The sequence below is a fragment of the Mesoplodon mirus genome (genome assembly GCF_964341445.2).
Source record: "Mesoplodon mirus genome assembly, chromosome: 19".
In the NCBI taxonomy this organism is placed as follows: domain Eukaryota; kingdom Metazoa; phylum Chordata; class Mammalia; order Artiodactyla; family Ziphiidae; genus Mesoplodon; species Mesoplodon mirus.
Genome location: NC_138995.1, coordinates 847,730 through 861,542, shown reverse-complemented (window position 1 = coordinate 861,542; position 13,813 = coordinate 847,730). Strand labels below are relative to the sequence as shown.

The 13,813-nt window shown below is 52.0% G+C and overlaps 1 protein-coding gene across 1 annotated transcript in view; it reads left to right on the top strand.

Annotated features, from left to right (window-relative positions):
* The window catches only part of ACSF3 (acyl-CoA synthetase family member 3), a gene marked incomplete at its 5' end in the record, with an annotated part of 59,800 nt that overhangs the window by 9,074 nt on the left and 36,913 nt on the right, over positions 1-13,813 (top strand). Inside the window, 1 exon segment of the mRNA XM_082607658.1 lies at positions 12,261-12,415. Coding sequence (XP_082463784.1) covers positions 12,261-12,415 — 155 coding nt within the window.

Below are 13,813 nucleotides of genomic sequence, written 5' to 3'. Positions count from 1 at the left end.
AGCAGTCCCATCCCAGCCTCCGTGTCCCATGTACTGGTGGGGACAGGTGCCCGGGGCAGGTGAAGGCAGGGCTCTGAGGTGGTGATGGGCTGACTGCACGGAGAGGCTGCCGAAGTGACACATCCCCGTGGGGCCGCCAGGAAGCACAGGGCTTGAACGAGACCCTACCCTGTCACTGACTCATGCTATAACCTATACAGCACGGGAATGCGAAGTGGGAGAGCCCAGGAAGCACCTAGGCTGGGCTCCTGTGGGCGGTGGACTTCAGACGGGGGCTGGGCGCCAGGTGGGGGCTGGGCTCCTGTGGGGGCGGGGCTCTGGTGGGGGATGGGCTCCAGGTGGGGCGGGGCTCCTGTGGGGGTGGGCTCCTGTGGGGGCGGGGCTCCTGTGCTGGCTGCTGTCCCGCAGGTGTGCAGACCCAGGAGAGGAGTGGCTTGGAGACCTCTGCGCAGCAGGGCCGCCGAGTGAGGTCTCTGGAGAAGCGCCCAGGCTCGCCCTGCAGCACAGAGCTTGTTGTTTAGTCACTTTATTCCAGGGTGAATTTCCTCACGAGGGGTCCCTGAGGCCTGGGCTCCCTGGTCTGCAGAATCCACCGTTCACTGAACTCGGCCTCCTCTGTCTCCACCAGAAAGAGGCAGCTCTAGATAGATCGTCTCCGGCCCGTCCTCACGTCACGCCTGGAGCCTTAATCCACATCGGTGCTGGTGCCAGGTCAGAGTGAGAGGACGAGGTGCTACAGACAGGCTGGTCCCGGGCGAGCCCCGCACCTCCCTGACCTTCCGTCTCGTCCTCTAACGGAGGAGTGATGAGCCTGGCGCAGGGTGGGCACTGAGCCCAATCCCAGCAACGCAAAGCAGGGAGAAGCAGGGACCCTTTCTCCTCCTGTTTGCAAGGGTGCTGCGTGCAGACCAGCATCAGGGAAGCTGGGGAGCCTGTGTGCTGACAGGTGATGCTGTTGGCTTTGGAGGACATAGCTTAAAACCCGGCGTGAGCGCTGTGGACAGACCGGCGAGCCGAACAGTAGAGGTGGCAGCCCGAGGGCCAGGGCAGCCCGTTCAGACCCTGCCCAGCCAGCCAGCCCCCTTCTCCGCCCACTACCGCAGCTCCGCCCCCATCCTGCCGTTTGTTTTTCAGCTGCAGGGCCTCAGGATTTAGACAGTGGGGTCTACAGAGGGCTGTCTGCCTCTTAATACAAGTCCCAGTGACTCTCCAAAGGGGTCGGTCCGGCCCGGCACACATGGCTTCCTGAGGGGGCTCTGACTGAACTGACTGGGCAGTGGGGAGGGGGAGAAAGGGGGGCCCTGAGGCTATCGGGAGTGACTGCTAAGGGCAAGTGGGGACAGCCAGCTCCTCCCCTGGTCCCCGGGGAGGTTTTGTGACTGTCTGGGCTTGTGCAGCAGGAATGCAGGAGTGCCCTGGGGTCTCCAAAGAATGCAAGTTGCCCTCCCCCGCAATTCTTCATTCACTTGGAGGGCCTCCCTGCAGGGCACCGCAAAGACAGGCGGAGGGAGAGGTGCCCCACCCTGAGCTTAGATCAGGGACCCAGACAGGCTGAGCCGCAGTGGCTGACCAGCCGGCTACAGTCCCAGCTTCCTGATTTCCTTGTTCCTGATCCATGTGAGTGCCTGGTGGGCGAGGCAGGGGTGCAGACAGGCTGCTGGCCTGCAGACTGAGCAGGCCTTTCCTTCCCCAAAGCACAGACCCAGGAAGGTAAAGAAAGAGCAGGAAGTGTGGCCGCCTCGTCCAGGAGGGGAGCCCCGCCCCTGCTGGCCTCTTCCACCGCCACCTTCTCCTCCCCACCTACCTCCATCACCCTGGGCCTGCAGGCTCAGTCTCTGTGCATCTTGGCCCCCGTCCTGGCCTAATCTGCGCTACTGTTCAGTGTAGCACTTACCACCTCCAAGCCACGTAGACTCTGCTGTGGGTCCTCATTCTCTCCCCGTAACATGTCACCTCCGAGAGCATAGTTTTCCTCCTGTTTAGGGCCTGTCCCCAGGGCCTAGAGCACGTGGCTCAGAGCTGTTGTAGATGAATGGACGGTTATCACTTACGGGCCCCACGGGCCACGAGGGAACGCTGGCTCCTTGAACCCTCTCCACAGCGTCCCCCTTGGCTTTTGTCATCGTGACCGTCTGGACTTGTGAACAGGCCTCTGGGGGGAGCGTCCCTGAAAGTCACTTAGGGGCGTGGTTTTTTGTTTAATGAAAACTTTACTGTATCAGCTCCTCAGGGATCAGAGCATAAGCAGATAAACATAACAACATTCCACTGAAAAACCCACCACAAGGTTCCCTTAAAGGGATAGACTTCTCTGCACACTTTGGGTTTGTAGACGTGTATAAAGACCAGGACGGGGACTTCCCCTATGGGGTAGTGGTTAAGAATCCGCCTGCCAATACAGGGGACCACGGGTTCGAGCCCTGATCCAGGAAGATCCCACATGTCATGGAGCAACTAAGCCAGTGCGCCACAACTACTGAGCCTGCGCTCTAGAGCCTGTGAGCCACAACTACTGAGCCCATGCACTGCAACTACTGAACTCCATGCGCCTAGAGCCCGTGCTCCACAACAAGGGAAGCCACTGCAGTGAGAAGCCCATGCACTGCAACAAAGAGTAGCCCCCGCTCGCCGCAACTAGAGAAAGCCTGCGCGCAGCAACAAAGACCCAACGTGGCCAAAAATTAAAAAAAAAAAAGACCAGGACGGCGGATGGGGCCTCTTGTGCTCACAGCTCAGCTCCATCTGCCACTGCCCGTGGCCGCAGGTGGCCGGTTACGTGGGCGGGCTTGTCAGTGTCCGTGAGCCAGGGGTTCCATGTGGAATATCATCCTCGGGTGTGGGCAGCTCCACCTGTCGGCCTTGGTGTTCACCCTCCCGAGAGGTCTTGCTGGTGTAAAGCTTAATGGGATTAGCTCTGTTCCACATGTACCTGTGTAGCTTAGATACTGTGAAAACGAGAGCGGATTTTGGACAAGGAAGTGCTCAACAGGGAAACAAACGTCAGGGATTCCCACCTGCTCCCAGGCCACCAGGTCCCGTTTATTTTCTTTGGCCTCCAGCTCTCTCCCGTCACTCCAGTGGCCCCTCGCTGTCACTACTCAGCCTGCACCTCTGACAGCGAGACCCTGGGATGCTGCCTGTCTCCTGCCCGGGGGCTGGAGACCAGAGGCTGCAGGGTGGCTTGCCGGGACAGTCAGCTCAGACCTTCCCCAAACTAGGCGCTGACTTGGGGTTTCTCAGAACCATGCAGCGGGGCTGAAGAGTCAAACACACTTGCTGTGGTTGATAAAAGACGCAGCCCTGAGTTTCAGAGTTTTGTGAATCTACTTATACTATTGATAGGAAAACCCCGCCTTTAGCATTATTAAATATCGGGGCTTGTCTAAGCTTGTTTTTGAGAAATGCGCGTAGGGACTTCCCTGGTGGTCCAGCGGCTAAGACTCCTCGCTCCCAATGCAGGGGGCCTGGGTTCGATCCCTGGTCGGGAAACTAGATCCCACATACCACAAGTAAAGATCCCACGCGGGGCAACGAAGATCCCGCCTGCCGCAACTAAGACCCAGGGCAGCCAAATGCGTAAATATATTTAAAAAGAAAAAAAAAAAAAAGAGTGTTACCATTCATTGAACACAAAAAACGAAGAAATGAATGTAAAGAGGTGTGGGGCCCAGAAACCTGCACTGGTGTTGACACGGTCTCAGCTCCTGGCGGCTTCAGGCCCTTCTGTGAACAGTGGGGTGAGGGGCTGTCTGCGTCCCGAGAGGCTGACTGATGAGGTGGCGGTGACTCGGGGACGGCAGGAAGACTGAGGGCGGGCTGTCCGCCGTCAGCCCCGCAGAGTGAAGTCTGCTTGGTGATTAGGCTGCCTGGCCGCGATCGATTCCTTGTCGCAGATAACGTGCTCCGGTGACTTCTCGGTGGCTCTCGGTGACTTCTCGGTGGCTCTCGGTGACTTCTCGGTGGCTCTCGGAGAGGCACTGAGTCAGGGTGGGGCCCGGCCGTTGAGGCAGGAGGGCGCAGACCCCGGCACGTGGCGCTGCTTTCGGCTCGGCGGTGCAGGCCGCTGGGGCCACTGCCAGGGCACTCTGTAGAGACCAGCGCTCTGCTCGGGACTCCGGTGCCCATGTGAAGCCTGCTGCCTGGCACACCTGTGGCCGCAGAGGTCGCTCATTCTGGGCTTTGAGAAATCTGCGTCTTGTTGAAGTGGGTGGAGGTGTTTGCAGGCGGAGTTGGGGGAGGGAAGCAGAGCTCTTAAGCTCAAGTGCGTCTCGGATCTGACCCACAGCCTGGGGCCACTAGGGCGGGGCCGCGCACACAGGCCCCAGGAACGGGACAAACAGGCATCTGTTCTCCTGTCTCCAGCCTTTCGTTGTGGAGTGTCCTCTGTCTTTGCCAGATTTTGGCCAGAGCACCTTAAAAACAGAATAAGAGCCCTCCCGTGTGTTGTCAGAATTGCCAGAAACGGGTGATGGCTTAGCCCCTGGCCATGGCTTCAAGCTGAGGAGGCGTCCATGGCAGCTGTGCTCCAACCCTGTCCTGGCTTTTGCTGGGCAGGGCAGTCCTGCCGGGGGTCTAGCCCCAGGTTCCAGTCCCGGATGCTCTGTAGGATCACGTCGGGGAGCTGGTGCGTGAAAAGGCCCCGGACCCTCGCTCTGCTGCATCTGGTGTGGGTCCCTGTGTGCAGCCCGGTTGGGAGCTGCTCACGTCCGTTCTGGGCTCTGCAGTCTGGCCGCCGCAGGAGTGTTTTCACTGGTAGAGTGCAGGCCCTAGAGCGGCTGTTGAGAGGACCCCCCGACCTCCACCCTCTGGCGTGCGTGGATGTGTTGCAGCGACGGGGGCGCGGCACGGTGGTGGTGCTGCTGTCGCCCCTGCCAGTGTGGGTGAGCTCTCACAATGGCCAGGCCTTGGCAGCTGCAGGCAGTTCTCAGGAGGCAGCCCTGGGCAGACGCCGTCTGCGTGCCAGGGGTCAAGTGTCTGAGTTGATGACCTCAGGGCCGGTCCTCCCCCTCCGCTCGGCGGAGTGTGAGCGCTGTCCTCCCTCCAGCCTCCGGTGGGAAGCCTGGGCGGGGACCGCATGTGCGTCCGCCAGAGGCCTGGCCAGGACCATAGGTTCCCAGGGTGACGGCCACCTCACCCAGCCTGTCCCCGCTTCCTCTCGAGCCAGTGCCCTGCACCTCACCTTGGACGTGGTACGGTCTGTGCTGTTTTGTGTCTTCTTGTCCTAGTGCTCGTGGTGACGGGCAAGCCCTGGCGAGCAGGCTGAGGACCGGGCTCCCGTGAGGGTGTTGTCGGGATTTGCCAGGCTGGGTAGTGGCGGGGTCTGCACACCAGTGGAAACACAGGCGCTAACCTGTAAATGCTGCCTCCGTGAGTGAGAAGGAACGGGCTCGAGGCTGTTCCTGGTTAGCCACAGCGGGATACCCACGCTCCCGGGAGATGCCCGAGTGGTGTCCGGTGTGTCCTCCAAGGACCCATGCCTTCCCTGGTGCCAGGTGGCAGCGAGGGCACTGCCCTCCACCTCGGGGAGCGGCCCGGCCAGGCCAGCACGGACTTGGTGGACAGAGTTTCTTTAACAAGCCAGTGGGAAGTAGGATGCCCCGCAGGATTTCCAGCCAATCTGCATGTCAGAGCTTGGGAGGGACCTGAGGGGTTCTGTCCAGATTAACACAGTGGTGTGAGAAGACAGCAAGAAAGCTGCAGGGCCTGCTCAAGGTCACAGCCACAGCTGGGCGGGGAGGCCTATCAGGAGGTCTCTGTCCCCCGGGGATTCTCGCACGCACTTTGCTCTCAGCAGCTGGACCACTGCTCGTGCACATGGTTTTACTTCCTCAGTTTCTCCTCTGTCTTTTCCTCGCAGTTTTTGTTTATGAAATTAGGCTGTGTGTCCTGTAGACTTTCCCACAGTCTGATCTTGTGGATTACATCCCTGTGGTGTCGTTTAACATGTTTCGCTGTCCCTTATACTTCTTGGAAATCGGTAGTTAGGTCTAGAGGTGGGATGAGGTTCAGGGTTTTGTTGTGCTGTGGCAGGGAGGGGACTTCACAGGTAGCGTGTGTGTCTGTCCAGCGGGGCACGTAACGCCCAGTTGTCCCTCTCTTTCTGATGTCAGCATTGCTGAGGCTCATAGCCTAGAGCTGTCAACTCACCGGGGTTTGTAAAGTGGGGAATGTTGTCACGCTTCTTCTGTTTAATTGAGGCATAAATTACATACAGTGAAATGTATGTAAACTGAGTATGCATCTATGTGACAGTCACCACGCAGATAAAGACAGAGCACGTTTACGTGGCCCACAATGTTCTCTCCTAGTCAGGCTGAGTTTCACATGTTCTTCATATACGTGGACCCGATAGTATGTGTCCCTTTGTGCTTTTTAGTTAATCGTACTATTTTAAGATTTATTCCTGAGTTCCATCAATTGTAATTTGTTCTTTCTGTGTTGCCGTGTTGCATTCCTTTGTATGAAAGTGCCACAGTTTATCCATTCTTCTGCTGAAGGAGGTTGGATTGTTTCAAGTTTGGGATATTTTGAATAAAGCTGCTATAAACATTTGCATAAAGCTCTTTCTGTGGACATTTCTCTTGGATCTGTACCTGCTGGTGCTGGACACCCACTGGGCTGGATGTATATTTAATTACGATTGAAACTGCCAAAGAGTTCTGCGCGTGGGTGCATGTTTTATACTCCCAGCAGCGACGTGTGAGAGTCCTACTTACTCCAGATCGTTACCCACACTTACTGTGGTCAGGCTTGTTAATTCTAGCCATCTCAGTGAGTGTGCTTTTGTTCCCTTTTATTGAGTTTTAGTTTCCATGAAGTGAAATGCACAGATCGAAGTGTACAGTTTAGTATGCTTTGATGACTACACTTGTAGAACCCACACCAGGCTGGGAAAGAAAACATTCCCCTTGCCCAGAAGTTCTTTCATGACAACCCCCAGTCACCCCCCTGCAGGCAACCACCTCTTCTGATCTTTGTTACTATAAGTTAGCTGACCTGTTCTTGAAATTTGCATGTCATGGGGTCAGCGTTTGTAGGCTTTGTGTTTCCCTTCTTCCACTGGGCGTCCTTTGAGGTTTATCTTTGCTGCGCGTGTAAGCGGCGAGTTCCTTCCATCACCAAGGACCCACAGTTGTCATCCCTCCTCCTGCTGATGGGCATCTGGCTTTTCCCAGTTTTGGCTTTTATGAATGAAGCTGCTGGGAACATTCTCATATGCCTTTTTGCAGATGTACATTTTCATTTCTTCTGGGTAAATACCCAGGGTTAGAATTAGTGGGTCACAGGATCACGTATGTGACATGTTTTAAGAAACTCCCAACCCTTTCCCAAGTGCCTTTCCGTTTATGCTCCTGTGTGCAGCGTGCCCCACCCTTTAGCAACTGGGTCGGGCTGTCTAGGTTTCAGCCATCCTAGTGGGTGTGTAATGCTGCACCTCACTGGCCTTATAAGATTTGCGGTTCTCTGACGAGTGGTCGTGTTGAGCACTTTTCATACGCTTACTGGTCATTCAGGGATTTTCTTTTTATGAAATGCCTCTTCAAGGCTTTTGTCCATTTTTAAATTGAGTTGTCTTTTTATAACTAATCAGTAGGTGTTCTGTATATATTATGGATAAAAGGCCTTTGTCAGAAATACGTGTTGTGAATCTTTTCCCCCGTCTCTGGTTTCTCATTTCACTTTTTAAATAGTCTTTTGATAAAGAGAATTTTAAATTTTGATGAGTCTAATTTGGACGTGGTAATGGTGGACATCATTGACTTATTCTCAATCTTGGAGAAACATTAATATTTCACTATTAAGTATGATGTTACTTATAGTATTTTGCAGATACCGTATATTAGCTTGAGGACATTCCTATCCCTTGTTTTCTGAGAGTTTAATTATATGGTGGGTTGGATATTATCAAATGGGTTTTCTTTACCTCTTGAATTGATTGTATGGAGTTACCCCCTTTATTTGTCTCCCTCTTTATTCTGTTAATGTGGTTAGTTATACTGATTAAAGTTTTTAATATTTCTAATTTCCTAATCTTACAGTCCTTTAGTAAACTTTCTCGGCCATGGTGTATTACCCTTTTCATATACTGCTAGGTTTGGTTTGCTAATACTTTGTTAAGGGTTTTGCTTCTGTGTTTACAAGGAACGCAGGTCTGTAGTTTTCTTGTGACATCCTTGTTAGGCTTCCGTATGGGAGTTTTGCTCATTTGTGAAAGGAGTGTGGCAGCCACCCCTCCCCCCATCTGTTCTTTGGAGTTTATGTGTGGCTGAAAGTATTCTTTCCTTCAGCGTTTGATACAATTCCATTGAAGCCATCTGGGCCAACCTTTCTGGAAAGGTTTTTAATTAAGGATTCAGTTTCTTTAATAGATATAGGACTTCGAATATTTTCTATTTTGTTTCTCGTGTCGGTTTTGGTACTTTAAAAAAAAATAATTGTGCATTTCATCAGAATTGTCAAATTTATTGGCATAGGGTAGTTTATAATTTCTCTTCATTATCCTTTTAATATCTTTAGGATCCGTAGTGATGTCTCCTTTAAGTGCCTGATATTGGTAGTTTGTTTTCATGCTTTTTTCTCGATCACTCTTGTTTTAGAGGCCTATCAACTTTATTATCTTTTCTAAGAACCAACGGTGTTGATTTTTCTCTAATGCACCTCTGCTTTATACTCCTGTTCCTTCTGTTTTTATTATTCCCTTCCTTCATCTTCATGATACACTGCTACTATTGTGGCTTTAAACAGTCAGGGGTCCTTAAAATTTTTTTAAATTACCCATATATTTCCTTTTCTGGCACTCTTCATTTCTTCCGTCAGATCTGTGTTTCCCTCTTGGATCGTTTCCCTTAATCCTAAAGAATTCTTTTGATAGTTCTTATAGTGCAGCTTTAAAAATTTTTTTATTTATTTTATTTTATTTATTTTTGGCTGCATTGGGCCCTCGTTGCTGCGAGCGGGCTTTCTCTAGTTGTGGCGAGCGGGGGCTACTCTTCGTTGTGGTGCGCGGGCTTCTCATTGCGGTGGCTTCTCTTGTTGAGGAGCACGGGCTCTAGGCACACAGGCTCAGTAGTTGTGGCTCGTGGGCTCAGTAGCTGTGGTGCACGGGCTCAGTTGCTCTGCGGCATGTGGGATCTTCCTGGACCAGGGTTTGAACCTGTGTCCCCTGCATTGGCAGGTGGATTCTTAACCACTGCATCACCAGGGAAGCCCTGTAGTGCAGCTTTGCTGAAGACAAATTCTCTCAGCTTTGTCTCACTGAAAATGTTTTCATCGCATTGTCCTTTTTTAAAAATAGCTCTATTGAGATGTAATTCACACACCATAAAATTCACCTATCGCGAACGATGTAGTGATTTTACATAAATTTTTAGGATTTGTTCAACTATCACCTCAGTCCCTATTCCCACGCCCAGCCCCTGGCAACCACTGTCTGTCCTCCGTCTCTACAGTTTCCTTTTCTGGGCTTTGCATATAAATGGAATCATAGAACATGTGGTCTTTTGGGTCTGGATTCTTTCACTCTGTAGAACGTCTTTTTTTTTTTTTTTTGCGGTACACGGGCCTCTCACTGCTGTGGCCTCTCCCGTTGCGGAGCACAGGCTCCGGACGCGCAGGCTCAGCGGCCGTGGCTCACGGGCCCAGCTGCTCCGCGGCATGTGGGATCTTCCCGGACCGGGGCACGAACCCATGTCCCCTGCATCGGCAGGCAGACTCTCAACCACTGCGCCACCAGGGAAGCCCTGTAGAACGTCTTTGAGTTCTGTCCATGTTGTAGCATGTGTATTAGTAGTTTGTCACTTTGGAACCTGGGTAGTGCTTCATCACGTGGCCGGGCCACATTTGGTTCACCCATTTATCATTTATTGGGCATTTGGGTCAGTTCCAGTTTTTGCTGTGGACATTTACGTACAAATCCTGGGGTGGACACTTTTCATTTACCTTGTGTAGATAAGTAGGATTAGAATTGCTGGGGTGTATGGTAAGTTTATTGTTAACATTTTAAGAAACTGCCCAACTTTCCCACAGTGGCTATTCTGTCCCCGTTCTCATCAGCAGTGCATGAGGGCTCGTTTCCCCACACCCTCACCAACATTTGTTTTTGTTGGTTTTTAAAAGCATTATTATGGTCATTGTAGTGGATATGACATGGTATCTCATTGTGGTTTAAATTTGCATTTCCCTAATCACTGAGGACGGTGAGTGTTTTTTCTTGGTCTTATTTGCGTCCATGTATCTTCTTTGGTGAACTATCTATTGGGATGTTTTGCCCATTTTTAAATTGGGTTATTTGTCTTCTTATTATTGAGTCTATATATTCTGGATACTAGTCCTTTATCACATAGATGGTTTGCAGATATTTTCTCCCATTTTGGCTTGTCTTTTCATTTTCTTAATGATATCTTTTGAAGCACGCATGCTTTAAATTTTGATGAAGTCCATTTTATCACTTTTTAAATTTCATAGATGTTTTTGCTGTTGTATCTAAGAAATCTTTGCCTAACCAAAGGTCACGAAGATTTTCACCTATGTTTTTTCCTGAAAGTTTTTTAGTTTTAGCTGATACGTTTAGGTCTCTGATCCACTTTGGATTAATTCTTAGGTAAGGGTCGAAAAGTCATCCTTTCGGATGTGGATATTCAGTTGTCCCAGCGCTGTTTGTTGAAAAGATTATCCTATGGAAGTGACTTGGCTCCTCTGTGAAACTCGATTGGCCATCATCATATTGATTTGTTTCTGGGCATCTGCTCCGTTCGTCTGTGTGTCTGATCTTACACCAGCCTCACACGGCGTTGAATGCTGGTGCTTTGGAGTAAGTTTTGGGCCAGGAAGTGTGCGTCCTCCACCTTCCTCCCTCCTTCTCACATTTGTTCTGACTCTTCGGAGTCCTCTGCCTTTCCCTGTAAACTGTAGGGTCAGCTTGTCAATTTCCGGAAAACAGAGCTTGCTGGGGTTTGGGGAGAGCTGCCATCTTAGCAACACTGAGTCTTCCCACGTGTGGACGTGGATGTGTCTCCACTGACCGAGCACTTCTGTCTTTCCTGACAGGTAAGAGTGTGTCACCTTGTCCCACACGTGGTGACACTCTTCTCTTTCTCCTCTTTCCTGTCTGTACTTCGGTTTAGATCATTTCCATTGACTTCTGTCTTTGCTGCATCTAGTCTGTTCAGTGTATCCAGTGAATTCCTAGTTTCACGTAATGTACTTCCCAGCTTATAGTGGTTCTCTTGCAGTTCCACTTCTCTGATGAAATCCTTGATCATCCCCCATTTCATTCATCTTTTCTGAATTTCTTAACCTATTTATTAATTTAAATTCCTTGTATGATAATTCCAACATCCGTATTGAGGGTTTGCTTCTATTGACTTTTTTCTTAGTTATGGGTCACATTTTTCTCTTTTCATACATGCTTTATAATGGGGGTGGGGTTGTCTTTAAAAGAACGATGTAATTTTCTCCCCAGAGAGGAGTGCCTTTGCTCTGTCAAGCAGCTAAGGCGAGGAGCTAATTACAAGTATGCGATCAGGGACTGGGCCAGGCTGGGGCTGGCTGCAGCGTTTTGGATGCCTTCAGGGGGAAGGCTGTCTGTGTGGGGTGTGCTGAGCACGCAGCACGCCGCGCTCCCCGTCCCGCCCTGACCATGGGCTCATGCGGTGGCTGCACAGAGAGAGCCCCTTCTCCTGAAGATGAGGGCTAACACACGAGCACGTTCTCAGCATGAGCTGAGAAACTTGAAGCATCTTTATATTAAAACGCGAAACATCTGTTACAGAGTAAGATACAAAATTCACATGACTTCTTCGGATAGAACAGCAGGCGCCGTCCGTTCCCCATGTGTGCTTACCCGTCTGCCAGACGCTGTGCTGTGCTCAGGCCTGCCTGGCCCCTCGTGCAGCTTTGTCCACCCTCGCCCACGTGGCTGGAAAAGTCTGAGGTGCCACCTCTCCCCTGATGGCAGATCCGAGGCCAGTCCCCAGGCCCAGGGCCCACTCCTGCCCCTGATCCTCTTCCGCCTCACAGGCCACCCCTGAGGCCAGACGCCAGTGTCCCCTGCACAGTGACTCCATGGAAGGTCCAGGAGCTTGTGTCACCCTGTCAAAGTGAGACCCCCTTTGAGACAGGAGCTGCTCACAGACTCTCTGATGCTTAAGAAAAGGGGGGTCCTCTGCTGAGAGCACTGGTCCTGGAACCGAGGGTCCGTACATGTCTGTGCACGCGTGTCTTCTAATCTCTTTGCTGTGTGCTTCCTTTTTTCTTTTTAGGTTTGGGAAAAGTTCTTAAGCTCTGAAACTCCACGGATTAATGTATTTATGGCAGTGCCTACCATATACAGCAAGTTGATGGATTATTACGACAAACATTTTACCCACCCTCATGTCCAGGATTTCGTGCGTGCAGTTTGTGAAGAAAAAATCAGGTAAATGAAAATAGTCCACCTTCCATCCAGAAAGTCAAATATAACTTATTTTTAGTGAGTCAGTTCTACTAAGTTTTAGGAAGCAGTATTTTTTCTTTGCTTTAAAATGTGTATCTACATCTCTCTCTCTACGTATCTGTGCTCCCGACACAGCTGCCTGTATTCTGTATCCGTGTCTCTGTTCTATCTCTGGGTCTCTCCGTCCCTCTGTCTGTCTGTCCGCCTGTCTTCCGGTAGAGTCTGAAGGACGAGGATGGGGAAGTCCTTTCTGACCCCACACCTGCTGGCTCTCAGCCCTGCCCCCTCCCCGACCGCGTGCAGACACCCTCCCTGACAGACGTGTGGCTGTCTGGCCCCTTCGGTGGCATGGGGTTTGCTTTGCGTGTTCCCACGAGCCTGCCAACTGCAGCGCCTCTCTGCTCGTGGTCAAGCGGCTCATCTGCAAAGCACACGGAAGTGAGCAGTTTGGCGGGTCTTCACAGACATGATGACACGTGCGCCCAAGAGGTGTGACACGTGTGTCTGTGGCAGACACAGCCTTTAACAGGGCAGTGAGTTGGCGCTGGACAGCCACGAGCTTCATGGCCTCTGTGCATCTGATTCCTGGTCCTTAAGAGGAGCTCAGGACAGCCCTTCGTTTCCTGCAGGGAACTTCCAGTTGCCCAGGATGAGCATTTCATCGTTTTCTTCTCCCGTTCACCCGCTCTTTGCACCTTTTCTGTAGAGACGTTTTGATGGAACTAGAGCCCTTTTCTGAGGGTGCCACTGCCGGCACCTCCCTGGATCGGCCTCCCACGAGGCGCCATGGTGGGGCTGGGGTCCAAAGCCCAACCACCAGGACAAGAGTGGGACTGGTAGCACGATGTACCCAGATCTCAGGAGCCAAGGGCAAGAATGAGATCAGAGAGGGGAGGTCAGGGTGACTCTAGGTGACAGGCCTTCAGACCTCAGCAGCGGGCTCCTGGTGGGAAGGGTCCTTGTGCCTGCACCTCCGTGGGGGGAGCGCAGGGGTGGTCGTCGCTCCGGCCCCCACTAGAAGCAGAAACAGCTTCCTTCACGCACACAGTGCTTTCGGGACATGGTGCACGCCGAGGCTCTCAGATATCAGATCAATGTCATTGTCAGTGAGCCGTCAGCACCAGGCAGTGTTTGTGGAGGAGCCCCCGTGCGCCCCTCCCTGGAGACTGACTGCTTCCGCCTCCCCCTCCTCCTCCTCAGACCCGGTGGTGTTTTGTCCCTAAACCAGATAAACTGTCGTCACCTTACTCTTATCACTGCTCTTTTTGGGGGCTGTTTGTGGACAGCACGTTGATTGTTTGCAGAGCGTGCCACCAGGGACCCTCAAATCACTTTTCCTTTTACTGTGATTACCCCTTCCTTGTGAAGACCTATTTGCAT